Genomic DNA, 27,303 nt, shown 5'->3' with positions numbered 1-27,303 from the left:
ATATCAGAAGAGCAACTGACGTCCTTTTTAGGGAAAAAGCTATTTAAGAGATGAACTCCAGGCAGAATACACCATGGGAATAAATATTTAGGAAATGAAAACTAGAAACCACTACCTAAAGGAGTCCTTGCTTGAGAAAAAGAGACTATGCGTAGTTCAGACATTTTTCCAAAAATTAAAAATCTCTTGATACTAACTTTTAAACACCAAAATTTTTACTGCTACCTATTTCATTACCTTTTTGCTGGAGGAATTAAATTTTCTCTGTAAAGAAACAAAGATGCAAAAATATTTAGTTGGATCTTCTTTGCCATCATTAAGTAGAGCAAATATTTTTTAATCTATCAAAAGTATGTAGTTTTATCATGGAATACTATGCAGCTCTTACCCTTTGAGATATCATGGAGGGACCTGGAGAGTATTATGCTAAGGGAAATAAGCCAGTCAGACAAAGACAAGTATCACATGATCTCACTCATGTGGAATCTAATGAACAAAGTAAACTGTTGAACAAAATAGATCCAGATACATAGAAGCATGGAACAGATTGTCAAATCTCAGAGGGAAGGTGGGGGTGGGGTGGGGAGTGGGAAGAGATCAACCAAAGAACTTGTATGCATATATGCATAACCCATGGACACAGACAATAGGGTGGTGGAGGCAAGGGGCAGGGGCAGGCTATAAGGGGTCAGTAGGAGAAAAAAGGGGACATATGTAATACTTTCAACAATAAAGATTAAAAAAAAAAACCAAAGGGACAAGGAAAGAAAGTATGTAGTATAGTTAAAATATAATTGATTTAGCTTCTTAAAGAAATTTGAAGACAAATTTTGCCTTCATAGAAGAAAATTTTTTCGTGTGTGTGTTTTTTTTCTGTTCTGGATAAAACTTTGTTTTTTCTGAGCCCGATAGTTAATAATTTTGGGATTAAATGTATTAATAGTTATTTCTACTTTTATAGTTCTACTTGTCCAATTCTGAAAGGGAACATTATGAAAAAGAATTCAGCCAAGAACGACAACAAGAAATTTTGAGAAGAACAGCGAAGGACTTACCTATCTACACCACATCAGGCTCAAGGAGTAAGAAAAACAAATTTTAAGCTTTTCTACTCAAAGCATTTTTAAAAATATGGTCATACCTGCCAAGATTTATTTGCATGATTTGACTATTAAATGGATATTGCAATTCCTAAAATAACATAGGCAAGAATAAGATTTTTCTAATGTTCTGTCTTCTGTGATATTTTAGATATAGATATGTACATATACTGATACAGATTTTTTAAGAGGTTCCCTTTAATATGAGTCTCTTTTTCTCTACATATTCTTTTTTTCCCAACTTCACCTTTATGGCTAAAAGTTTCAGTTATGATTCTTAGTAAACTATCATTTGGAAATTCTGGTTTGAGTTTGAATATTATGTGTCATCTCTGAGTAATTATAAAAAATCAAGAACATGCTAAATTAGAGAGGAGAGAAGTAGAAGCTAATATTCAGAGCCAGAATTTGAACTCAGGTTTGTGTGGTGCCAAAGCTGTTGGTATTTCCACTGTCCCACTGCCTCCATTGAGAGATATGTGACTGCAGTAGCAGCTTCCTTTTCTCAGGGACAGAACCTTATGATAGGGGTGAAACTATGAGTGGCCAAACTGATTATTTAAATATAGTAGTCTGTTTTAAATTATGTATCATGTAACTCATGAATTCATTAAATACTAGATAATAGTAATAGCTAACAATTACTCTGTTCTAAGTGCTTTGTACCTATAAACTCATTTAAACTTCACAATAATCCTGTGAGGGTGATACTGTTGTCTACAGATTAGGAAACTGAGACACAATGGGCTTAAGTATCTTTTTCAAGGTCACACAGATATATGTAAAAAAAATGGGTTTAAATCAAAGTGCTCTGGCTTCAGGACCCACCAATGCTTCTCCACCCAATGGGAAAGAAAAGATTTTTCCTGTGTATAGTTATATACACATTGTGAGTTCAGAAACTATAAAGTTTGCACAAGATTTTTGGAGGGGATATTTGACCAAGTTTTTCGTGGTTTTTTTTTGATGCATTTAATGCTGTCCTTCTTACATAATTTAGTATATTACCATATGGAATGAAAACATGGATTTCAGATCAAACCCCAACTTTCCTATTACTAGTAGTACAATGAGAGTTAGTTAAACTTTCTAAGCCCTAGTTTCCTCATTTTAAAATGAGGATAATATCTACATCTCTGGGTTAGTGGAAGTATTAAATGAGAAACATAGATGAGATATGCACTTAGTATAGATCTTTGTACATAATGAATTTTCAATATATGATAGCTAATTTAAAATAATCCTTTGTTAAAAAATATTTTTATTGGTTTTTAGAGAGAGAGAGAAAGGAAAAGGGAGAGAGAGAGAAACATCGATCAGCTGACTACCGTACGTCCCCTACCAGGGATCAAGCCCTAAACCCCAGCATGTGCGCTTACCAGGGATAGAACCTTATGGTACATCCTTATGGTGCATGGACATTGCCCAACCAACTGAGCCACATCAGCCAGGGCAATCCTTTCTTATATTTAATTATGAAAGGTCTGGTTAATAATAATTCTTAGTAGTTAACAATACTTCTCTGCAAATTAGATGTGTTTAACCCAAAGTCCAAGATTTCAAAGAATTTAGGAAGCCCTGAGGTTTTACACAAAATTTCAAGTAGCCTATTCATAACAAGATCATCTGAGCAGTACATGTGCTCCAAAGAGTTAAGAGCCATGATGTAAAATCTTGACTCTTTTTAAAAAATATACATTTTATTGATGTTTTTACAGAGAGGAAGGGAGAGGGATAGATAGTTAGAAACATCGATGAGAGAGAAACATCGATCAGCTGCCTCCAGCACACCCCCTACTGGGGATGTGCCTGCAACCAAGGTACATGCCCTTGACCGGAATCGAACCTGGGACCCTTGAGTCCGCAGGCCGATGCTCTATCCACTGAGCCAAACCAGTTAAGGCTTGACTCTTTTTTTAAAAAAATATTTTTATTGGTTTTTAGAGAAGAAGGGAGAGGGAGAGAGAAACATCTGTTTGAGAATGGATCATCGTCCCTGCAGAGGATTAAGCCCACAGCCCGTGCATGTGCCCTGACCAGCAATTGAACTGGCAGCCTTTCGGTGCACTGCACAACGCCCAGCCACCTGAGCCACACCAGCCAGGGTTAAAATCTTCACTCTTAAAAAAGCTTTACTGCTTTTCATTACATAAAATGGCTGCCCTCTAATCTGAATAATAGCTTCATCTATTGAATACTACATCAGGATCAGGCCAAGCACTTTATTGGTGATTGTTTAATCCTCAGAACAATTCTGAGATGGGTGCTGCACTTGTCCCCATTTTAGAGATGTGAGGCACAGTGATAAATACCCAGCGTCCCAAGTGGCCAGGCCTGGGATATGTGCCTTCTGACTGCTGGCAGGTCTTGTTCTGGGGAACTATTTTATACTGCATTTCTACTGCTTAGAATCCCAAACGCTGGGGCTTTTTCTTTTTCTTGCTATAGAAGCAATATCTATAGAGCTTTAAAGAACAAAGTTACAGAAAGTCGACCTTTCATAGACCAGAGATCATTGAAAGTATGGAGCTGCCTTCACAGAGGGGAGTTAGGGTGCTGGGCATCAGAGTGGGGTCTTCTCACTGAATTCTTTTGTGTGTGCTTTTTCGAGCTGTGTGGATATATTATTATCTATTCAGGAAACAAAATGTGTCTTTCTAAACCTTCTCCCCTCCAATCTCAATCCAACCAGCCGTTATCTCTAGCTTTGTTCCACACTGTTTCCTTATGTTAACTCTGCTAACACAGAGGTGGAGTTGTCCTTCCCCACCTTTTTTTTTCTTTTTTCTTTTGGTTGTTGTGTCTGCCTGGAATGATTATTTTTCTCCCTTTAAATCCAGTTTAAAGTTTTAATTCACTGTCCACCTCTCTGCAACTTTTTTCACTTTAACAAGAAGTGATTTAGTGAGTCTTCTCAGAACATCTCAAATTTTTACCTTGTAGACTATAAGTCAAAGCCTTTTAGTTATCGATGTCCTTCTCACTTTACTGACTTTAAGCCTCTGGCAGCCAAGAGTTCTCCCATGGTCTCTAACACAGTGTCTCAATAAACAGGCATCAAGAGATGTCTGTGGAGTGACTCTATTTCTGGGTGTTCTCTTTCATGGCTATTTGTACTTTATTTATTTATTCATTTATGTATTTATTTGTGTGCACTTTTTTAAAAAATATATTTTATTGATTTTTTTACAGAGAGGAAGGGAGAGGGATAGAGAGTTAGAAACATCGATGAAAGAGAAGCATTGACAAGCTGCCTCCTGCACACCTCCTACTGGGGATGTGCCCACAACCAAGGTACATTCCCTTGACCGGAATCGAACCTGGGACCTTTCAGTTCGCAGGCCTACGCTCTATCCACTGAGCCAAACCGGTTAGGGCTGTGTGCACTTTTTATCTCCCTGGTTTTCTCTCCTTCACTAATTTTTCTCATCATACAATTTTACTTAAATTTTAAATAAATTAAATAAATTTTAATTATATTTTATTAAAAATAATATTTTTATTATAGTGATAACTGCTTTATTGAGAATCTGCTATGTTCAAAGGTTTCATTTTAATCTGCAAACTAGTTCATTATAATTGATATTATTTACATTTACAGAAGAGGAAACGGAGGCTCTTAGAATGTAAGTTACTGGCCCAAGGTCATCAGCTAGTCATTGGGCGTACTAGTATCAAAACTGATGACAGAGTTATTAGTTGTCCATTTCCCCAGAGTTATTTATACAAGAAATGAAAGCAAATTTTATAGTCAAATTAACTAAACTTGTATATCCTTCAACACCTTCTAATTCTTAAATGTAGCCATCAGATATTGTGAAAGATGTCAGTTGATTAAACCTGACCGGGCGCATCACTGCTCAGCATGTGACATGTAAGTGTTACCCTCATTTGCTTTCCTTTAACCCCAGCATTGGAAATTGGTGACAGGAGAACAGAAGGGGAAGGAACATTTTATATGCTTTATACTTAGCAAAAACACTTCATCCTCTCCCATTATTTGCTATATATGTGGGCTAACATTAATATTTCCATAAACTAGAATATACTTTGACGTAGTCTTTAATAATAGTTCCTGTACTGGTTGATGGAATTTTCTTTTTTTTTAATCCTCACCTGAGGATATATGTTATTAGAGAGAGGAAGAAAGAGAGAGAGAGAGAGAGAGAGAGAGAGACAGACAGACAGACAGACATTGATTGGTTGCCTCCCGTACGATCCCCAACTGGGGATCAAACCCACAACCTAGGTATGTGTCCTGAACCCATAAACTTTTGGTGTATGGGACGATGTTTCCACCAACTGAGCCTCCCAGCCAGGGCTGATGGAGTTTTCTTTAAATATATTTTTTATGTTTATGCTTAATATAATATTGATGAACAAGTAAGTAATTACCCCCTTAAGAATAACTATTTCCTGGATTAAAATGTTAATTTTTTTGTTTTTTATTATAAATGTTGATATTAAAACCTAATAAGCCACACACAAAAAAAATATTTCTTTAATTTTCATCTGTAACATTGTTCCCAGAAAAAACTTAAAAGATTTTATTCCTGTGCACTTGTTAGAAGATAATGTGTTAGAAGGAAAGATCCCTAGTTTGGGAATCCCAGTTAATTCTTGCACTTGAGTTAGACAAGTTATTTAACCTTCTGGGTTTAACTTTATCATTTATTATGTTAATGGAGATGATCTGTGGTCTGACTTTATAAATATACAAAAGGCCTGGTGCATGATCGGGGCCGGGGAGGGCCGCAGGAGGGTCCCAGGGCATGTCCGGCCCATTTTGCCCAGTCCCAATTGGCTGGACCTCAGCAGCAAGCTAACCTACCAGTCTGAGCATCTGCCCTCTGGTGGTCAGTGTGCGTCATAGCTACCGATCGAATGGTCACTTTAGCTTTCATATATAGATAGATTACATATACTGGCAGGGAGGCAAATTTTGGGATTTTTTTTTAAATTATAAAAATATAGTAATGCTTATCCATGGATAGAATTTTATAAAATACTAGAGGCCCAGTGCACAAAAATTTGTGCACTGGGGTGGGGGGGAGGGGGGGCCCTAAGCCCGGCCTATGTCCTCTCGCAGTCTGGGACCCCTCGGGAGATAACGACCTGCTGGCTTAGGCCTGCTCCCGGGTGGCAGAGGGCAGGCCCAATCCCTAGGTGCAGCCCCTGGTCGGGCTCAGAGCAGGGCTGATTGGGGAGTTGGGGCACTGCCCCCTGTCATGCACAGAGCAGGGCGGATTGGGAGGTTGCGATGCCACCCTCAGTCACGCTCAGGGTATGGCTGATTGGGGGGTTGGGGCACCGCCCCCTATCACACTCAAGGCAGGGTCGATGGGGAGGTTGCGGCCCCATCCCCTGTCACGCACAGAGCAGGGACAATCAGGGGGTTGGGGGCGCTGCCCCCTGTCACCCACAGAGCAGGGCCCATCAAGGGGGTTGGGGGCTCCGTACCCTGTCACGCACAGAGCAGGGCCAGTCAGGGGGTTGGGCGCTGCGCCCTGTCATGCACAGAGCAGGGCCCATCAGGGGGTTGGGGAGCTCCCCGCTGTCATGCACAGAGCAGGGCCAATCAGGCGGTTGAGGAGCTCCCCCCTGTCACACACAGGACAGGGCCCATCAGGGGGTTGAGGAGCTCCCCCCTGTCACGCACAGAGTAGGGCCGATAGGGGAGTTAGGGCACTGCCCTCTATCACCCACAGAGCAGGGCCGATCAGGGGGTTGGGGCGCCGCCACTGTCACACTCAGGGCAGGGCCGATGGGGAGGTTATGGGCTCTACCCCGTCACACACAGAGCAGGGCCCATGGGGGGAGGGGGGGTTGGGGGCGCCGCACCCTGTCACACACAGAGCAGGGCCGATCAGGGGGTTGGGACGCCGCACCCTGTCACACACAGAGCCACAGGGCGATCAGGGGGTTGGCGCTGCCCCCTGTCACGCTGAGCCGGTGCCCGAGCCTCGCGTTTCCGCTGATCCCGGTGCTGGGAGGCATATTACCCTTTTTACTATATAGGATAGAGGCCTGGGACCGGCCTGGATTGCCCTGAAGGGTCCTGCTGGGATCAGGGTGGGGGGCCCCCCCTGGGGTGCCTGGGCCAGCCTGGATGAGGGATGATGGCTGTTTGCAGCTGGTCACACACCTTCAGGGTGGGGGTCCCCACTGGGGTGCCTGGCCAGTCTGGGTGAGGGGCTGAGGGCTGCTTTCAGGCTGGTGGTTGTTGAATGAAGCTCCCAACTGCTCCTTTTTTTTTATTTTATTCTGGGCCAGCTTTAGCTCTGGCTCTAACTCTGAGAGCAGGTATCTGGTTTGTTTCGGTTCTATAATCGAAACAATGTATAACTCCAGCTCTGAGATCCCGGCCTATATTTGTTAGAATGTTTCAAACTGCCAGCTCAGAGGCCGGCAAGTCAGGTGGGGAACATTGGAGTCTGCAGTCACTGAAGCAAGCAAGCCTCATGTTTACTTCCAGCTGCCTGGCTGCCGGCCACCATCTTGGCTGACAGTTAATTTGCATAAGGATATGCTGATTAGCCAATGGGAAGGGTAGCGGTCGTACGCTAATTACCATGTTTCTCTTTTATTAGTGTAGACTAGAGGCCTGGTGCATGAAATTCATGCATGGGTAGGGTCCCTAGGCCTGGCTGGCAATCAGGACCAATCTCTGGGGTGACCGGTGGGGCGATTGGGGGAGCCCCCGCTGGCACCCGCCTTGGCTGGCCTGGTGCTGCCCGCTCGCCAGCCCTGCCCCCCGCCACCACCGTTGGTCCTGCAGGCTGGGGGCAGCTCCTGCGTTGAGCGTCTGCCCCCTGGTGGTCAGTGCACATCATAGCATCTGGTCGTTCCACCGTTCGGTCGATTTGCATATTAGGCTTTTATTTTATAGGATGTGGAAAAAATAACCACATATAAGCCCATCAGTATTAATATTTTAACATAGTTGCTTCTAAAGTTTTCTTCTTATGACTTGCACAGATTTAAAATACGGATTGTCTGTATTTCATTTCATTTCCCTTAGCTGATTTGTGAGCTGGACTAGCTAATGTACCAAGTGCATCATATCTGTGTGTTAAAATGTCTGTCTCTTAATGTGGTCCAAGGCAGAAAACTATTACCTTTTACCTATGAAAGTATTGGTGAAAATATCAGAAAATTTCTCTAATCTAATGCTTACTTGGTTGGTTTTTCTAAGATGTATTTGTAAAGAGAAAAATGTAAGGGAAAAAATTATCAACAATGAGAATTATGTTTATTTGTTTTTTAGATGTATTCTTAAGATGGATCATCACTGTCCTTGGTATGTATAAACACAGAGGAAGTCACATATAAGGGTGGAGAGGTGGGAAGGAGAGAAAATTTTCAAGATCAACTTAATTACTTATATACAACTAGAGGCCCGGTGCACGAAATTCGTACACTGGGGGGGGGTGGGTGGTGTCCCTCAGCCCAGCCTGCACCCTCTCCAATCTGGACCCCTCAAGGGATGTCCGACTGCCGGTTTAGGCCCGATCCCTCTCACAAGTGCATGTACCAATCTGTGGGGTGACCGGTGGGGCGATTGGGGGAGCCCCTGCTGGCACCCGCCTTGGCTGGCCTGGTGCTGCCCGCTCGCCAGCCCTGACCCCCGCCACCACCGTTGGTCCTGCAGGCTGGAGGCAGGACTGCTGGCTCCCAACCGCTCGCCTGCCTGCCTGCCTTATTGCCCCTAACTGCTTCTGCCTGCCAGCCTGATTGACCCCTAACCACTCCCCTGCCAGCCTGATCACCCCCAACTGCCCTCCCCTGCCAGCCCGGTTGCCCCTAACTACCCTCCCCTGCTGGCCCGGTCGCCCCCAACTGCCCTCCCTTGCAGGCCTGGTCGCCCCTAATTGCCCTCTCCTGATGGCCTGATTGCCCACAACTGCCCTCCCTTGCCAGCCATCTTGTGGTGGCAATCTTGTGACCACATGGGGCGGCCATCTTGTGCGAGGGTATGACGGTCAATTTGCTTATTACCGCTTTACTATATAGGATAAGATTGATCTATTTATATACATGTCTATGTTAAATGTTTTCCTTTAAAAATATATTCTGATATTGGTAATCCAAATAATTATATATTAAGAATTAATATTAAATTTCCAAGTTCCTTATGGAATTTATTAAAACACATTCACAATTAAGACATTGCTCCCTACTTTCCAAATGACCCATTTCCTAATAAAAATGATTAAGTTTTTTTGAAATGTATTGTTTATTATTATGATTTAAAAAAACATACATTTTACCATCTTAACCATTTCTAAGTTCAGTTTAGTATTGTGAAGTATGTTCATATTGTGCAACCAGTCTTCAGAACTTTTTGATCTTGCAAAACTGAAAATGTACCCATTAAACAGCTTCTCATTTTCCCTCCCTCAGCCCCTGGCAAACATTCTAGTTTTTGTTTCTGTGAGTTTATGATTTGTCTTATTTTTACAGTGTGACCTTCTTTATTCTTCTAGGGTGAATAACTGTGTGGGATTTTCTAATTACAAATTCTTCCTGCTGTTTTTATTGTATTCCCTATTATATTGCCTGTTCGTGGCTACAACAGTTTTACAGTACTTTATAAAATTTTGGACGGTAAGTCTTTTTTTATCTGAAAACATGTTTAAGACTTTTTAAAATGCTCTATTCATAAATAATTTATTCTTTATTACAAGTAGATATACTTTATTTTAATTTTACTAGTTAGAATTTATAATGGATCAGAGGGCAAACAGGGTAATATTTTCCTACATGTATACATGTTTATTTTAAGTAAATGAATATTAAACAGGATGTAGTGAGCTTCTTTCTAGTGATCCAAACTGTTTTCAGCCACACTCTTAATAGTGGACATAACAATTTTAGGGAAGTAATTGCTTTTATTTGAGTTGATGAGACTTACTGAAGTTTTATAGTAATAAAACTGATATTCTCAAGCCTATATAATCACTAATCTCTGTTATATCTGTATAGACATTAATCCTTTTTCTATCATGAGTTGCAAATGTTTTTTCCACATTTTCATTTTATATCTTACTAGAGGCCCAATGCATGAAATTTGTGCATGGGTAGGGTCCCTAGGCCTGGCCAGCAATCAGGGCCAATCTGTGGGGTGACCAGCGGGGCGATCAGGGGACCCCCGCTGGCACCCACCTTGGCTAGCCTGGGGCCTGCAAACTCAGGGTAGTTTCTGTGTTGAGCGTCTGCCCCCTGGTGGTCAGTGCGCGTCATAGCAACCGGTCGTTCCACCGGTCATTCTGCCATTTGGTCAATTTGCATATTAGGCTTTTATTATATAGGATAACCCTGCTTTATTTTTATCAAATCAAAGTTTTATATTTTAAAGCAGTACTTTTTAAAAAATATATATTTTATTGATTTTTTACAGAGAGGAAGGGAGAGGGACAGAGAGCTAGAAACATCGATGAGAGAGAAACATCGATCAGCTGCCTTCTGCACACCCCCCACTGGGGCTGTGCCCGCAACCAAGGTGCATGCCCTTGACAGGAATCGAACCTGGGACCCTTCAGTCTTCAGGCTGATGCTCTATCCACTGAGCCAAACCGGTCAGGGCTAAAGCAGTACTTTTTTAATGACTTCCAATTTTAAGGGTTTTTTAAATTTAAAAGCAGTACTTTGTATTTATGATTCCTGGCTTTAGTTTGTTTGCTATAAATTTCTTCTGGAATTTTTGTTTGTGTTTTCACATTTAATTCTTTGATTTTGAAAGGGGGGTTGTTGTGGTTGAAAAGTACTTTTGGCCCTGGCCTGTGTTACTCAGTGGTTAGAATGTTGGCCCACGCACCAAAGGGTCATGGGTTCGATTCCCAGTCAAGGGTATGTACTTGGGTTGCAGTTCGATCCCCGACCCCTGTCGGGCTGCTTGCAGAAGGCAACCAGTCAGTGTGTCTCACATTGATGTTTCTCTCTCCCCCCCTCTTTCCCCTCCTTCCCTTCCACTCTGAAAAGCAATGGAAAAAATATCCTCAAGTGAGGATTAAAAAAAAAAAGTACTTTAGGAATTTATTCCTAAAAACCCTCTGAAGGTGTTTTAAAATACAGGTTTTGTTATTATTCAGGTATGGTGAAGCCAACAGATAAGGAGGTAATTACCATTGAAAGGATAGTTTGTCACTCAACAGTTCCCAAGGGCGAAGGCATGCCATACCGTGCTATACCACACAGAGCCACACAGGGAAGCACTGGGGTCATGCAGTAAGCAGAAGGGGCAAGCCCAGAGCCTTTATTGTGGTTTCTGCAGGAAAGGCAGGGCATTGTAGGGCACGGGGATTTATAATTAACCAGTTTGAATAATTCAGTACTCTCTGGGCATACAGGCTGTTCCTGGTTGTCTGATACTTAACTCTAGGGCAGGGGAATATTGCATCCTAGAGTGTAAGAGTCAGGCAGAGGGGGTGGTTTGGAATTTGGGCTCTAACTGGTTGGTTTGTACATGAGAGATACATTCCTTGCTGTCTCTTAAGAATTAGATAGCCCTGCGAGTGGCAGTTTCTTCCCAGTCAGCAAGGCCCAAGATATCAGAGCATCAAGAACATAGAAAATAAGAAAGTATACTTAATGCAGAGGGACTATTATTATTATTCCAATTTTCAGAGTTGGAAAATGAGGATAGAGAAGTTAGATAACTACCCAAGGTCACATATTTGATAGTATTGGAAGCCAGAATTTTAACTGACATCTGTCTATTCCAACATACAGATACTTACCACTATGACTTGCTATTCATAATCATAGTTGGGAAGAACATAATTAAAGGCTCAAGTCATAAAACACAGTTATTTTTTCATGAAATACCTAATACATTTTGGAAGGATTTTATTTAAAACATCACTAGATGTTTAAAATTTGGGTATTTAAAACCAGGGGATGCTGACATTGCCTTTGAGCATGTTAGAAAAGAGCACCCCATATCTCTGTGGTCTTAGCCTAATGAATTTTGGCCTCTATTGTTTCCCTACCTTGGTATCTTTGTTCAGTTTACAACCTACTTAACCATACTCAATGGCCCTATTTAAAGGAAAAGGATTCGGTGCCAGATGAATGAAGTCCAAATTATAGAATTTCTCATTTCTTTATCAGAAACTTCAGCACTGTTTGCATGTAATGATTTATTAATTAAGGAATATTAACTTTTTTAGGTTAATCATGTTAAGAAAGTCTAGTAAACTTAAATCTACCTTTTTCTTCATTTGTTCAACAAATATTTACTTACCACCTATAATGTGCCAGGCAGTATTCTAGGCACTTGGGATATATCAGTGAACAAAACAAAGAGTAATGTCTTTGGAAGAAGGAATCAAATAATAAACATAATAAATAAGTAAATTATATATTAGAAAGTAAATGCTGTGAAGAAAATAAAACTAGGGTAAGGGATTTGGCAAGTGTATGATAGTGGGTAGGATAGGTGCAGTTTGCAGCATTAAAGAGAGTGATCATGTAGACCTTAGTAAGAAGTTTTGAGGAAAGACATTAAGTTAGTGGATATCTGAGAGAAGAACATTTATGCAAACAACACAGGATTACCTAAATATATAAAGCAAATATTATATTAACAGACTTAAAAGGAGATATAGCCCGGCTGGTGTTGTGCAGTGATTGAGTGTTGACCTATGAACCAGGAGGTCACAGTTCCATTCCCAGTCAGGGCACATGCCCGTGTTGCAGGCAGGAGGCAGCCAATCGATGATTTTCTCTCATCATTGATATTTCTATCTCCTCTCTCCCTCTCCCTTCCTCTCTCTGAAATTTTAAAAATATTTTTAAAAAGGAGATATAGACAGCAATATAATAATAGCAGGGGACTTTAATACCCCACTTTAATCAGTGGATAGATCATCCAAACAAAAAGTCAATAAAGAAACATCTACCTCACCCTAGCTGATTTGGCTCAGTGGATAGAGCGTCAGCCTGCAGACTGAAGGGTCCCGGGTTTGATTCCAGTCAAGGGCACATGCCTGGGTTGCAGGCTCCATCCCCAGTAGGAGGCATGCAGAAGGCAGCCAATCAATGATTCTCATCATTGATGTCTCTCTCTCTCTCTCTCTCTCTCTCTCCCTCCCTCCCTCCCTCCCCCCTCTCTCAAATCAATAAAAATATATTTAAATAAATAAAAATAAAAAAATGTGTTTTAAAAAAAAGAAACATCTACCTCAAATGACACATTAGTCCATATGTACTCAACAAACATGTAGTGAACACTCCATCAAAAAACCACAGAATACACATTCTTCTTAAGCACACATGGAACATTCTCAAAGATCTAAACAATAGATCTTTTTTAGTCAAAAAAACAAGTCTTAATAAATTTAAGAAGATTGAAATCATACAAAGTATCTTTTCCAACCACAATGGTATAAAACTAGAAGTCATTTACAAGAAGACAACTGGGAAATTCACACATAAGTGTACATTAAATGGTACTGAACAACCAGTGGATCAAAGAAGATATTAAAAAATACCTTGGGACAAATGAAAATGGAAGTAAAACACACCAAAACTTACAGAATGCAGCAAAAGCAATTCATAGAGGGAAGTTCATAATGATAAGCACCTACGTTAAGAATTAAGAAAGATCTCAATGCAACTTCAAAACTCAAGAACTAGGAAGCGAAGAACAAATGAAGCCAAAGTCAGCAGGAAGAAGGAAATAACAAAAATCAGATCAGGGTTCATTCAGAATTCAGCTACCAGGGAGATTAAAAATGGTGGTGGAGTAAGTGGATGCTATACAGACACGTTCCCAGGACCAATGAGATATTACCTCATACCTGTCAGAACAGCTACCATCAACAAATGACAAGCACTGATGAGGATGTGGAGAAAAGGGAACCCTAGTACAGCTAGTGGGAATGCAGACTGGTGCAGCCATTATGAAAAACAGTATGGAGTTTCCTCAAAAAATTAAATATGGAACTGCCATTTGACCCAGTGATCCCACTTCTAGGAATATATCCTAAGAAACCGGAAACACCAATTAGAAAGAAAGTATGCATCCCTATATTCATAGCAGCACAATTTACAATAGCTAAGATCTGGAAACGGCCCAAGTGCGCATCAGTAGATGAGTGGATAAAGAAGCTGTGGTACATTTACAGCGTGGAATACTATGCAGCAGTAAAAATAGAAGGATCTGTTACCCTTTGAGAGAGCATGGAGGGACCTTGAGAGTGTTATGCTAAATGAAGTAAGCCAGTCAGAAAAAGATAAGTATCACATGATCTCACTCATGTGGAATCTAATTAACAAACTCGTGAATGGAGTGGTTCCAGAGATATGGAACAGAGTGGGTAATCTCAGAGGGAAGGCAGGTGAGGGTGAGTGTGGATGGGTGGGAGGTGATCAACGAAAGAACTTGTATGCATATATGCATAACCCATTGTCATAGACAATAGGGTGGTGAAGGCAGGGGGCGGGGGCGAGTTGGAAGGGGTCTATGGGAGGAAAAGGGACATATGTAATACTTTCAACAATAAACAAAAAATTCAACTAACGTCTACAAATTTAAAAAAATAGATCAGAAATCAATGAAATAGACTTAAAAAGAAAATAGAAAAGATTAGTGAAAACCAGAGCTGGTTTTTGTAAAGAGAAACAAAAATAAACAAACTGTTACCTAGACTCACCAAGAATAAGACAGGACTCAAATAAAATTAAAAAATGAAAGAGGAGACATTACAACTGATACCACAGAAATACAGAGGATTATAAGAAGCTATTATTAACAATTATATGCCAAGTATTAGACAACCTAGAAGAAATGGATAAGTTCTTAGAACCATACAACCTTCCAACACTGAATTATGATGAAATAGAAAATCTGGACAGACTAATTACTAATAAGGAGATTGAATCGGTCATCAAACCCCCTCCCCCCCAAAGAAAAGTTCAGGACTAGATGGCTTCACTGATAAATTTCACCAAATATTTAAAGAACTAACTCCTGCCTTAAACTTTTCCAATAAATGGAAGAAGAGGGAATAGTTCCAAACTCACTTTATGAGGCCAGCACTACTCTGACACGGAAACCAGACAAGGTCACTACAAGAAAAAATTACATGCTAAAATCCTTGGTGAACATAGATACAAAAATCCTTCCACAGAATATTAGCAAACTGAATTCAGTAATGCTTTAAAAGAATCATACACCATGCTCAAGTGGGATTTATTCCAGGGATGCTTCACCATCTACAAATTCATCAGTGTGATACACCACATTAACACAATGAAGGATAAAAATCATGTTCATCTTAATAGATTCAGAAAAAGACATTTGTTAAAATTCAACTCTGTATACAAAACTCAACAAAGTGGGTATAGAGGGAACATACCGCACCATAATAAAGGCTATATTTATATATATAAATATATAAGTGCACAGCTAACATCAACTGTGAAAAGATGAGTGCTGTTCCTCTAAGATAATGAACAAGCAAGGATGCTCACTTGTTTATTCAACATAATATTGGAAGTCCTACCCAGAGCTATTGGGCAAGATAAAGACATTGCCCAGCCAGTGTGGCTAGGTGGTTCAACATTGACCTATGAACTGGGAGGTCATGGTTCCATTCTCCGTCAGGGCACATGCCTGGGTTGTGGGCTTGATCCCCAGTGAGGTTCGAGTGGGAGGCAGCCACTCATCGATGTTTCTATTCTCTCCCTCTCCTTTCCTCTCTGAAATAAATATACTTTTTTAAAAGTTACTAAACTACTTAAAAAAAAAGAAATCAAGACTTTGATATTGGAAAGGAAGAAGTAAAACTGTGTCTATTTGTAGATGACATTATTTATAGAAAACCCTAAAAAGTCCATCAAAAAACTTAGAATTAACAAATTCAGTAAAGTTGTACGATATAAAAATCAGTACAGAAAAATCAGTTGCATTTTGCTACACTAATAATCAGAAAGAGAAAGCATCCCCATTTACAATCATACCACAAAGAATAAAATACCTAGGAATAAATTTAAGGAGGTGAAAGACCTGTTATACTGAAAACAGACATTGATGATAGCATTTGAAGACGACACAAATAAATGGAAAAATAGTCTGTGTGCATGGATAGGAAGAATTAATATTGTTAAAAGGTTCAGACTACCTAGAAGTGGTCACTGGGGGAAAAGGGGGACATATGTAATACTTTCAACAATAGAGATTTTTTTTTTAATGTTCAGACTACCAAAAATAATTTACAGATTCAATTCAATTCCTATCAAAATTTCAATGGCATTTTTCCACAGAAATAAACAGTCCTAAAATTTGTTAGGCAGATGAAAGGGGGTGGAGGAGGTAGAAGAGGGTAAAGGGGGGATAATGGTGATGGAAGGAAACTTGACTTAGGGTGGTAAACACAATACAATATACAGATGATATGTTGTAAAACTGTGCACTTGAAACCTATATAATTTTATTAACCAATGTGACCTCAATGAATTCATTAAAAAAGAAAACTACCATATGATTGAACAATTCCACTTCTGGAAATATAGTCAAAAGAAACAAAAGTAATTATCTCAGAGAGATATCTGTAACTCCATGTTCATAGCAGCATTATTTACATTAGTGAAGACATGGAAACAACCTAAGTGTCCATTGACAGATGAATGGATAAAGAAGAAGATGTGGTATCTTTATACAGTGGGATATTATTCAGCCATAAAAAAGAAGGAAATTCTGCCACTTGGGACAACATGGATGGTACCTGAAGACATTTTTGTAAATGTAATTAGTCAAAGATAAGTAATTATGATCTCACTTATATGTAAACAAAAAAAACACACCAGCTAATAGATCTAGAGATTGGTGGTTGACAGAAGTAGGGGGTGGGGAATGGGTGAAGTGGGTGGACATAGTAAAAATAAAATAGACCCTGGAGATGTAATGTTCACTATGGTGATTACAGTTAATAAGGATATTTGAAAGTTGATAACAGTATATCTTAAAAGTTCTCATCACAAAAAAATTATAACCATGTGAGGTGATGGATGTTAACTAGACTTACTGTGGTGATATTTCACAGTACATACAAATATCAAATCATTATGCTGTGCACCTGACACTAATAAAATGTTGTGTCGGTTATATCTCAACTAAGGAAAAGAAAAGTGATCAGGATAGACCTAAGTAAGAAATAATATTTGAGCAGAGACTTAAAGAGAGTTTGGGGATATCTGAGAGTACAGAATTTCAAACAGAGGAAAAGATCTGAAATTAGGAGTGTTCCAGCCATGTTTGAGCAGGAGAAAGTAATCTAGTGTGGCTGAGGGGGTGAGCAAGAGTGAGACTAGTGGGAAGTCCCTGATATGGGCCCCCAAAATAAAGAGCCTTGGAAAGTGTAGTAAGGACCACGGCTTCTACTCAGTGAAATGGGAACAGCTGTGATGTGAAGGATCACTGATTGCTGTGCTGACACTAAAACAGAAAGGGGCAAGCGACAACCTTTTAAAAGGCTATTGCAATAACAATGAAGGGGATAAGAAATTGTCCCATCTGGATCTAGAAACTGCTAATTAGAAGTTTTTTTTAAAAGCTACTTGATTTCAGAGAGAGGAAGTGAGAGGGAAAGAGAGAGAGAAAGATCAATGATGAGAGAACCATTGATCAGCTGCCTCTGCATGCCACACACTGGGATCGAGCCCCAAACCTCAAACTGTGACCTCCTGGTTCATAGGTCAACACTGAACCACTGAGTCACACCGGCTGGACTATTTGCTAAAATTTTTAAATTTTATTATATCTTAAATACATATCTGTTTTAAACACAATGGAAAAGTGTGTATTTAAAGTATACCTGAAATGTGCTTGAAGAGCTAAATGTTCTTGTTTGTTTTGTGTTTTTTGAGAAAAGGTTGTCAATGATTTTTAGAGAGCAACATCTTAGTGTTCCTTCAAAACAAAAATATAACGGTAGTGTTCAGAAAAATGTTGTTTAAAAATTGGTTTCTTAATACATTGTCTCTATTTGTACAAGCTTTGCCGCAGGAAGTCTACACAGAGTTGTCCAAAGGTAAAACACATTACTGCCATGACATTTTTGTCATCTCCTTTGTGATGTTTGTAGTGAATATACACATAAATATATAATATTTATTTGCTTCACAAGAAGGGAGATAGGAGAATCACTTGATTTTTTAAAAATTTTTATTTATTGATTTTAAAGAGAGGAAGGGGAAAGAGACATCGATTTGTTGTTCCACTTATTTAGGTATTCATTGGTTGCTTCTTGTACGTGCCCTGAGCAGGGATCAAACCCACAACCTTGGCATATTGAGATGGATGCTCTAACCAACTGAGCTACCCAGCCAGAGCCACTAGATGTTTAAAAGGTATTGTGGTTGCCCTAGCCGGTGTGGCTCAGTTGGATTGTCGCCCTGTACACCAAAAGGTGGCAGGTTCGATTCTCGGTCAGAGCACATACCCAGGTTGCAGGTTCTATCTCTGGTTGGAGCATGTGCAAGAGGCAATCGATCAATGTTTCATTCTCTTTCTCTCTCTCCCTTCCTCTCTCTAAAATTAATAAAAATACAAGGTATTGTGGTTACTATTGAGGAGAAGAGAAGATGAACAATAGAGTTATGTAATACTAAAGACCTTTCTTTTAGCCTGTAAACAGTGTTTAAGTCAAGTAGCACCACCTTGTGTTGTAGTAGCTTTCATGATTATAGATTCCTCCTTATCCTATCAATAGATACAATTTCTTCTGAGTTAAGACTTTGCTTCTGTTAAAATGAACATAGTCATAAGAATGTGTAACCAACAAACTGTTTTCTTTCACTCATAATTTGTGTTAAATTTAAATTCATTTACCAAAATTGCTAATTACCAAAAAAGGCTCTGTAGGAATGGAGCAAGGCTTAAAAAGATAGGAATGGAAACAGCTGAGAGGATGGGCATATTCGTATTGGTATTCCAAGAATAGAGATTAGAAAAGTACAAAAATAAATATATCACAATTAATTTCTGGTAAGCATTATATATGATTAACATTAGCAGATAATTTAGCATTGATGTGAAAACTGTCCTACTTCCTGGATGTTGGGGGAAAGGTTTTCTTTCACTTATGCAGAAAGTACAAAATAAAAATGTTGATTAAAGAATCCATCTTTTTTTATTACTGAAAGTATTGCAATTTTTTTAATGTTTAAAAGCAATTTTTTAGATAGCGCTGATTTTATGTAAGTAAGCTCCTTTGATAATACCAATTTTCTGCTTTCAAAATATTATTTTTGGACATATCTAATTTGTTACTCTTCATACCTGGCAAATTTTTATTGATTTAACCATTTTTAGTAAAACCACATAAGAGTACATGCTAGAAGTTGACTATCTTCAAAATTAACACTTCTTTTCTCTTTTCTCAGAATGAACTCACAGATACACGTGCCAAATTCCACGTACTTTTTCTTTTCTTCGTGTCTACAATGTTCTTCATCAGCGTCCTATCACTTTTCAGCTATCACTGCTGGCTAGTTGGAAAAAATAGAACAACAATAGGTAAGTAGGTCAAAATTAATCATAATGATTTAGGGAAATGACCATAAGTGAATATGAAATCTAGAAGACACTAGATGATAAAGAAGTGTAAAATAATTATATGTGAAAATTCACCATGACTGGACAGGAGCAATGGGTATATGTAATGTAAAGGTTGAAGAAGTTAGATTGACTTTTATATATTTTTTCAGTAGCTCATTGTGTATAAAAGTAGAGAACAAGACATATTTTAATACAAGCTACTTTCTGGGAGATTAAAAATGGTGGTGGAGTAAGTGGATACTACACCAACATGTCCCCAGGACCAAACTGGAATTACAACTAAAATACAAAAAAAAATCCTGAATAATCAACTAAAGACTAGCTTGAGAGAACTCTGATAACCAAGGATGAAAAGTGGAAGACCACATAGAGACTGGTAGGAAGGACAGAGGTGCAAAAAGGCTGGCTGGGCTCCCACAGATAGCAGCTGAAGTTCTGGAGAGAGAGCTCAGCTGTGGGTGGTTGCCACTGAGAAATCTGGGGTCTAATCCCCAAGCTGGGTCCCCCAGCAGAGAGCAACAGAACTGAGAAAAGTGCCCACATAACATCTTGCTGTGAAAAACAGCAGATTTGCTGTCTGCCAGGGAAAGACAGCTAGAAATGCAGGCACCCTCTTAAAGGGCCAACACACAAAATTTTGTGTGCAGCCACTCACCTTGAGCTCCAGCACAGGGAAGGCAGAGTGGACTGGAGCTATGTGACCAGAAGCCAGGGTTGGGGGTTCTGGACTTAGAGCTCAGAAGGCAGATACCCTGGTTTCCTGTGCTGATTCATTCCCTCACCCTGTGGAGGTTATCTTTATCAGGTAGACTTTGGCTATCTAGGCAATTTTTGTCTGGGGGAGAAGACAGTTGACCCACCCTACTGGAAAACCCCTGGCCCACCGTGTGGAGTTTTTGAGGCCCATTAAGAGATTGAGAATAACAATTAGCCTGCAGGCAGAAGCAGTTGCCTCACCCTGTTGGCAAACCTAGCACTGCACCTGTTGATGATTGATGATCTGAGGGCTACTCAAGAGTAAATCCAATCAGTCCGCAGAGAGCAGCAGTGTCTGGAGGCCTTGAGTCTTTGCCCAATCTAATTAATCAGAAACAGCATTTGACACTGTCCTACACTTGAGATTGGGTGGTGTAGCAGATCTACCTAGTACATAGTCACAAACCCAAACGAGCAGCCAAAATGAGGAGACAAAGAAACACCCCCCAGATGAAAGAACAAGAGATTTCTCCAGAAGAAGAGCTAAATAAATTGGAGATAAATTTATCTGGTGCAGAGTTCAGAATAATGATGGTAAAGATGCTCAAAAGCATGTGAAAAGATATAGTAACTCTGAAGAATGACAGAATTAATAAAGAACACAGAGGAAGGAATACACAACAGAATAGGGGAAGCAGAGCATCGGATCGGTGAATTAGTAGATAGGGTAGAAAAAAATCACACAGAGAACCAAAAAGAAAAAACAATTACAAAACTGGAGGACAGCTTAAGGGAGCTGTGGGACAACATGAAATTGAATAATATTTGCATCATAGGTGTGCCAGAAGAAGAGAGTGAGCAAGGCATAGAGAATGTGTAGGAAGAAATAAGGGCAGAAAACATCCCTAACCTGGTGAAGGAAAAAGGAACACAAGTTCAGGAGGCACAGAGAGTCCCAAAGAAGAACTCAAATAGGCCCACATCCAGACACATCATAATTAAAATTCCAAAAATAAAAGAGAATCTTAGAGACAACAAGAGAAAAGCAATTTGTTACCTACAAAGGAGCTCCCATAAGGCTGTCAGATAATATTTCAGAAATTCTACAGGCCAGAATGGAGTGGCATGAAGTATTCAAGGTAATGATAAGCAAAGATCTAAAACTAAGATTACTATATTCAGCAAGGCTATCATTCAAAATAGATGATGAGATAAAGAGTTTCCATGACCAAAAAAAAGGCTAAAGGAGTTTATCACCACAAAACCAGCACTGTAAGAAATGTTAAAGGGACTGCTGTAATGAGCAGAAATAGAGGGAAAGAGAAAACTAGGTATACGGAATTAAAATGGCAATAAATAAGTTCCTATCAATAATATCCTTAAATGTAAATGGATTAAATGCTCCAATCAAAAGACATAAGGTTACTGAATGGATACAAAAACATGACCCAATTATATGCTGCCTACAAGAGACCCATCTCAGAACAAAAGATACAAACTGAGAGTGAAGGGATGGAAAAAATTTTTCCATGCAAATGGAAACTAAAAAAATACCTGGGGTAGAAATACTCATAACTGACAAAATAAACTTCAAATTGAAGGCCATCACAAGAGACAACAAAGGTTTAATATATAATATTAATAAAATATTAATAAATTTATTATATAATATTAAAGATATTGATCCAACAACAGGATATAACCCTGGTAAACATATATGCACCCAATATAGGAGCACCTAAATATAAAAAAAAAAAAGACTTCTAGAGGACTTTAAGGGAGAGATTGACAGGAATACATTCATAGTAGGGGACTTTAACACTCTGCTTACTTCACTGGACAGCTTTTTTTTTTTTTTTTTTACTTATTATTATTATTTTTTTTATTAAATCTTTATTTTTTTTTTTTTAAAAATATATTTTTTATTGATTTTTTACAGAGAGGAAGGGAGAGAGATAGAGAGTTAGAAACATCGATGAGAGAAACATCGATCAGCTGCCTCCTGCACATCTCCCACTGGGGATGTGCCCGCAACCCAGGTACATGCCCTTGACCGGAATCGAACCTGGGACCTTTCAGTCCGCAGGCCGACGCTCTATCCACTGAGCCAAACCGGTTTTGGCTATTAAATCTTTATTGTTCAGATTACATTTGTTCCTCTTTTTTTTCCCCCCCATAACTCCCCTCCTCCCAGTTCCCGCCCCACCCTCCGCCCTCACTCCCCACCCACTGTCCTCATCCATAGGTGCACGATTTTTGTCCAGTCTCTTCCCGCATCTCCCATTCCCCTTTCCCCCCCAAGAATAGTCAGTCCATTCCCTTTCTATGTCCCTGATTCATTATAATCACCAGTTCATTCTGTACATCAGATTATTTATTCACTTGATTCTTAGATTCACTTGTTGATAGATGCATATTTGTTGTTCATAATTTGTATCTTTACCTTTTTCTTCTTCCTCTTCTTAAAGGATACCATTCAGCATTTCGTATAATACTGGTTTGGTGGTGATGAACTCCTTTAGCTTTTCCTTATCTGTGAAGCTCTTTATCTGACCTTCAATTCTGAATGATAGCTTTGCTGGATAAAGTAATCTTGGTTGTAGGTTCTTGGTATTCATCACTTTGAATATTTCTTGCCATTCCCTTCTGGCCTGCAAAGTTTCTGTTGAGAAATCAGCTGACAGTCATATGGGTATTCCCTTGTAGGTAATTGAGTCTCTTTCTCTTGCTGCTTTTAAGAGTCTCTCTTTGTCTTTTGCTCTTGGCATTTTAATTATGATGTGTCTTGGTGTGGTCCTCTTTGGATTCCTTTTGTTTGGGGTTCTCTGCACTTCTTGGACCTGTAAGTCCATTTCTTTCACCAGGTGGGGGAAGTTTTCTGCCATTATTTCTTCAAATAGGTTTTCAATATCTTGCTGTCTCTCATCTTCTGGCACCCCTATAATTCTGATGTTTGTACGCTTGAAGCTGTCCCAGAGGCTCCTTACACTATCTTCGTATTTTCGGATTCTTTTTTCATTTTGCTTTTCCAGTTGGGTGTTTTTTGCTTCTTCGCATTTCAAATCTTTGACTTGATTCTTGCGCTCCTCTTGTCTGCTGTTGGGTGTCTGTATAATATTCTTTATTTCAGTCAGTGTATGCTTAATTTCTAGTTGGTTCTTTATCATAGCATCGAGGGTCTCATTAGATTTCGTGAGGCTCTCATCAAGTTTATTGGCAGCTTCTAGCACATTATTGCAAGCCCTCAAAATTGCGTTTTTTAGCTCTATATCCTCCATTTCTGTCATGTTTTTTTGTCTCCGCATTTTTTATGCTTTCTTGGTGCACCCCCTTGTGGTCTTTGTGCGCAGTCTTGTTCTAGTTGAGCCTTGATTGTTGTAGTTAATACTAGAGGGATTTGACCACCAGGCCCACTGGCTGTGAGAATCAGCTGTGTCTGCCACGGGAAAACTTCTGTCCTCTGGAGAGGTGCTAATCTAGCCTTTGCCTGAGGCGATTTGGCAAATGGCTCTGTGCAGGGCTTGGGCGGGGCGGGTCACATGGGATCAACAGGGCAGGCAGAGGGAGCGGTTATGGCTGCTCTCAGTCCCGTTCCCAGAGGCTCTGCTTCTCAGAACCCCAGCAACCGCTGCAAACCTCGGAGAGAAAGCTGCCCTCACGTTCCAACTGATGCCAGACAATCCCGCTTCTCCCGTTTGAGTCTGAGTCCCTAGAGACTCGCCCGGATCTGGAGCTCAGAGTCTGAGACTCCCTCATGATTGAAAACGACAACCGCGCCCTCAGCCACCAGCCCGCTTTGCGCACGCACCACCGCACCTTTGTATTTTCCACACTGCGCCTCCTCTGAGCCTCAGTATGCTGTTGTCTTTCCTTCTAGTTGAAGAATCTCTCCTCAGCCAGCCTTCCTGTGGTTCTGGGTGATGTCCGTTCCATCTTTTAGTTGTATTTTTGAAGTGGTTGTTTGCGGCAGCAGTCTCCGGTGTAGTCCACTGGACAGCTTTTCCAGACAATAAAATTTACAAGAAAACAGGGACTGTAAATGACACACTCGATCAGATGGATTTAATTGACATTTATAGAACATTTCATCCTAAAGCTACAGAATATACATTCTTCTCAAGTGCACATGGGTTATTCACAAAGATAGACCACATGTAGGACACAAAACAAGTTTATACAAGTTCAGGAAGAATGAAATCATATCAAGCATATTCTCAGATCACAATGGATTGAAATTAGAAATCAACTATAGTAACAACACTCAAACACCTGGAGGCTGAATAGCATGTTATTAAATAATGAATGGGTTACCAATGAGATCAAGAATAAAATTAAAAACTTACTGGAAACCAATGAAAATGAACACACAACAACCCACAATCTATGGGACACAGCAAAAGCAGTCCTTAGAGGGAAGTTCATAGCACTACAGGCCTACCTCAAAAAAAAAAACCACAAGAAAAATTAATAATAAATTATTTAACCCTAAAACTTAAAGAATTATAAAGATTACGACAAGAAAAGCCCAGAGAAAGTAGAAGGAAGGAAATAATAAAGATCAGAGCAGAAATAAAGAACATAGAGACTAAAAAAGCAATATAAAAAGTCAATGAAGCCCTAACCGGTTTGGCTCAGTGGATAGAGCGTCGGCCTGCAGACTGAAAGGTCCCAGGTTCGATTCCAGTCAAGGGCATGTACCTTGGTTGCGGGCACATCCCCATTAGGGAGTGTGCAGGAGGCAGCTGGTTGATGTTTCTCTCTCATTGATGTTTCTAACTGTCTATCCCTCTCCCTTCCTCTCTGTAAAAAATCAATAAAATATATTTTTTAAAAAAGTCAATGAAAACAAGAGCTGGTTCTTTGAAATGATAAAAAAGATTGATGAACCATTAGCCAGATTCATCAAGAAACAGAGAGAGGACCCAAATAAATGAAATCAAAATGAAAGCAGAGAAGTAACCACTGACAGCATAGAAATACAAAGATGGTAAGAATATACTATGAACAACTATATGCCAACAAGCTGGACAACGTGGATGAAATGGACAAATTCCAAAAGAACTACAGTCTCCCAAAACTGAATCAGAAAACCTAAATAGGCCAGTAACAACTGAGGAAATAGAAGCAATAATAATAATAATAATTAATAATAATAATAATAACTCCCAGCAAACAAAAGCCCTGGTCCAGATGGCTTCACAGGAGAATTTTACTAAACATTCAAAGAAAAAACTAACACCTATACTCAAACTATTCCCAAAATCCAAGTGGAAGGAACACTTCCAAGTTTTTTATTGAAGCCAGCATTATCCTAATTCCAAAACCAGATAAAGACACTACAGAGAAAGAGGATTACAGGCCAATACCCCTGATGAAAACAAATGCTAAAATCCTCAACAAAATATTAGCAAATCGAATCCAGCAATATATTTAAAAGGTCATGCACCATGACTACTTGGGATTTATTCCAGGACATATATAGAACTGGTACAATATTTGCAAATCAATAAACATGATAAATCACATAAACAAATGGAAAGACAAAAATTACACGATCATATCCATAGATGTAGAAATGGCATTCGACAAAACCCAAAAACTATTTTTAATAAAATCATATCACAACATATTAAATGCCATATATGACACACCTACAGCCATCAACATACGCAATGGGCAAAAACTAAAACCATTCCCCTAAGAACAGGAACAAGACAAAAATGTCCACTTTCACCACTTTTATTCAACATAGTACTGTAAGTTCTAGATACAGCAATTAGACAAGAAGAAATAAAAGGCATCCCAATTGGAAATGAGGAATTAAAACTCTCATTATTTTCTGATAACATGATTTGTATGTGGAAAGCCCTAAAGACCCCACCAAAAAACTACTAGATTTAATAAATGAATTTGGCAATAGAGCAGGATACAAAATCAATACCCAAAAATGGATGGCTTTTTTATATACCAATAATGAATTCTCAGAAAGAGAAGCTAAATAAACAATCCCATTTACCATTGCAACAAAAAAATTAAGATACTTAGGAATAAACTTAACCAAGGAAGTAAAAGACTTGTACTCAGAAAACTACAGGACATTGAAAAAAGAGATAGAGGAAGGTAAAAACAAGTGGAAGAATATATCATGTTCATGGGTTGGTAAAATTAACATCATTAAAATGTCCATACTACCCTAAGCAATCGACACATTCAATGCAATCCCATTAAAATACTAATGGCATATTTCACAGATCTACAACAAATACTCCATAAGTTTATATGGAACCAAAAAAGACCCCAAATAGCCACAGCAGTCTTGAGAAAGAAAAACAAAGTTGGATGAATCACAATACCAGATATCATGTTACACTACAAAGCCACTATAATCAAAACAGCCTGGTACTGGCACAAGAATAGGCATATACTTCAACGGAACAGAACAGAGACCCCAGAAATTGACTCAAGCCATTACACTCAATTAATATTTGACAAAGGAAGCACGATTATACAACGGAGTCAAGATAGTCTCTTTAATAAATGGTGTTGGGGAATTTGGACAGATACATGTATAAAAATGAAAATAGACCACCCACTTACACCATACACAAGAATAAACTCAAAATGGTTAAAAGACTTAAATGTAAGTCAGGAAACCATAAAAATCCTAGAAGACACCATAGGCAGCAAAATCTCAAACATCTCTTGTAGCCATATGTTTACAGATACATCTCCTAGGGCCAAGGAAACGAAGGAGAAAATAAACAAATGGGACAACACCAAAGTAAATAACTTCTGCATAGCAAAATAAGTTATCAACAAAACCAAAAGGGAGCCCACTGTGAGAGAACATACTTGGCAATGATACATCTGACTTAGGGTTAATATCCAAAATATATAAAGAACTCATACAACTTAACAGAAGACAAACAATCCAAAAAAAAA

General features: G+C 39.3%; 1 protein-coding gene across 13 annotated transcripts in view; it reads left to right on the top strand.

Moving 5' to 3' along the window:
• The window catches only part of ZDHHC20 (zinc finger DHHC-type containing 20), a 95,984-nt gene that overhangs the window by 36,170 nt on the left and 32,511 nt on the right, over window positions 1-27,303 (top strand). For 10 of the 13 annotated variants that reach the window (XM_023751204.1, XM_023751202.1, XM_023751198.1 and 7 more), the window contains 6 exons: window positions 962-1,082; window positions 4,905-4,974; window positions 8,368-8,400; window positions 9,587-9,707; window positions 18,101-18,136; window positions 19,491-19,623. In XM_023751204.1, the coding sequence (XP_023606972.1) occupies window positions 962-1,082; window positions 4,905-4,974; window positions 8,368-8,400; window positions 9,587-9,707; window positions 18,101-18,136; window positions 19,491-19,623 (514 nt within the window). The remainder of the gene's footprint in view (window positions 1-961; window positions 1,083-4,904; window positions 4,975-8,367; window positions 8,401-9,586; window positions 9,708-18,100; window positions 18,137-19,490; window positions 19,624-27,303) is intronic. The other 3 variants (XM_023751199.1, XM_014452922.2, XM_006085516.3) reach the window with 1 other exon arrangement.

The sequence above is a fragment of the Myotis lucifugus genome, unplaced genomic scaffold (genome assembly GCF_000147115.1).
Source record: "Myotis lucifugus unplaced genomic scaffold, Myoluc2.0 scaffold_19, whole genome shotgun sequence".
NCBI lineage: Eukaryota > Metazoa > Chordata > Mammalia > Chiroptera > Vespertilionidae > Myotis > Myotis lucifugus.
Note: the sequence above shows the minus strand (reverse complement) of the source record. Positions and strands in the feature narration are given on the sequence as shown.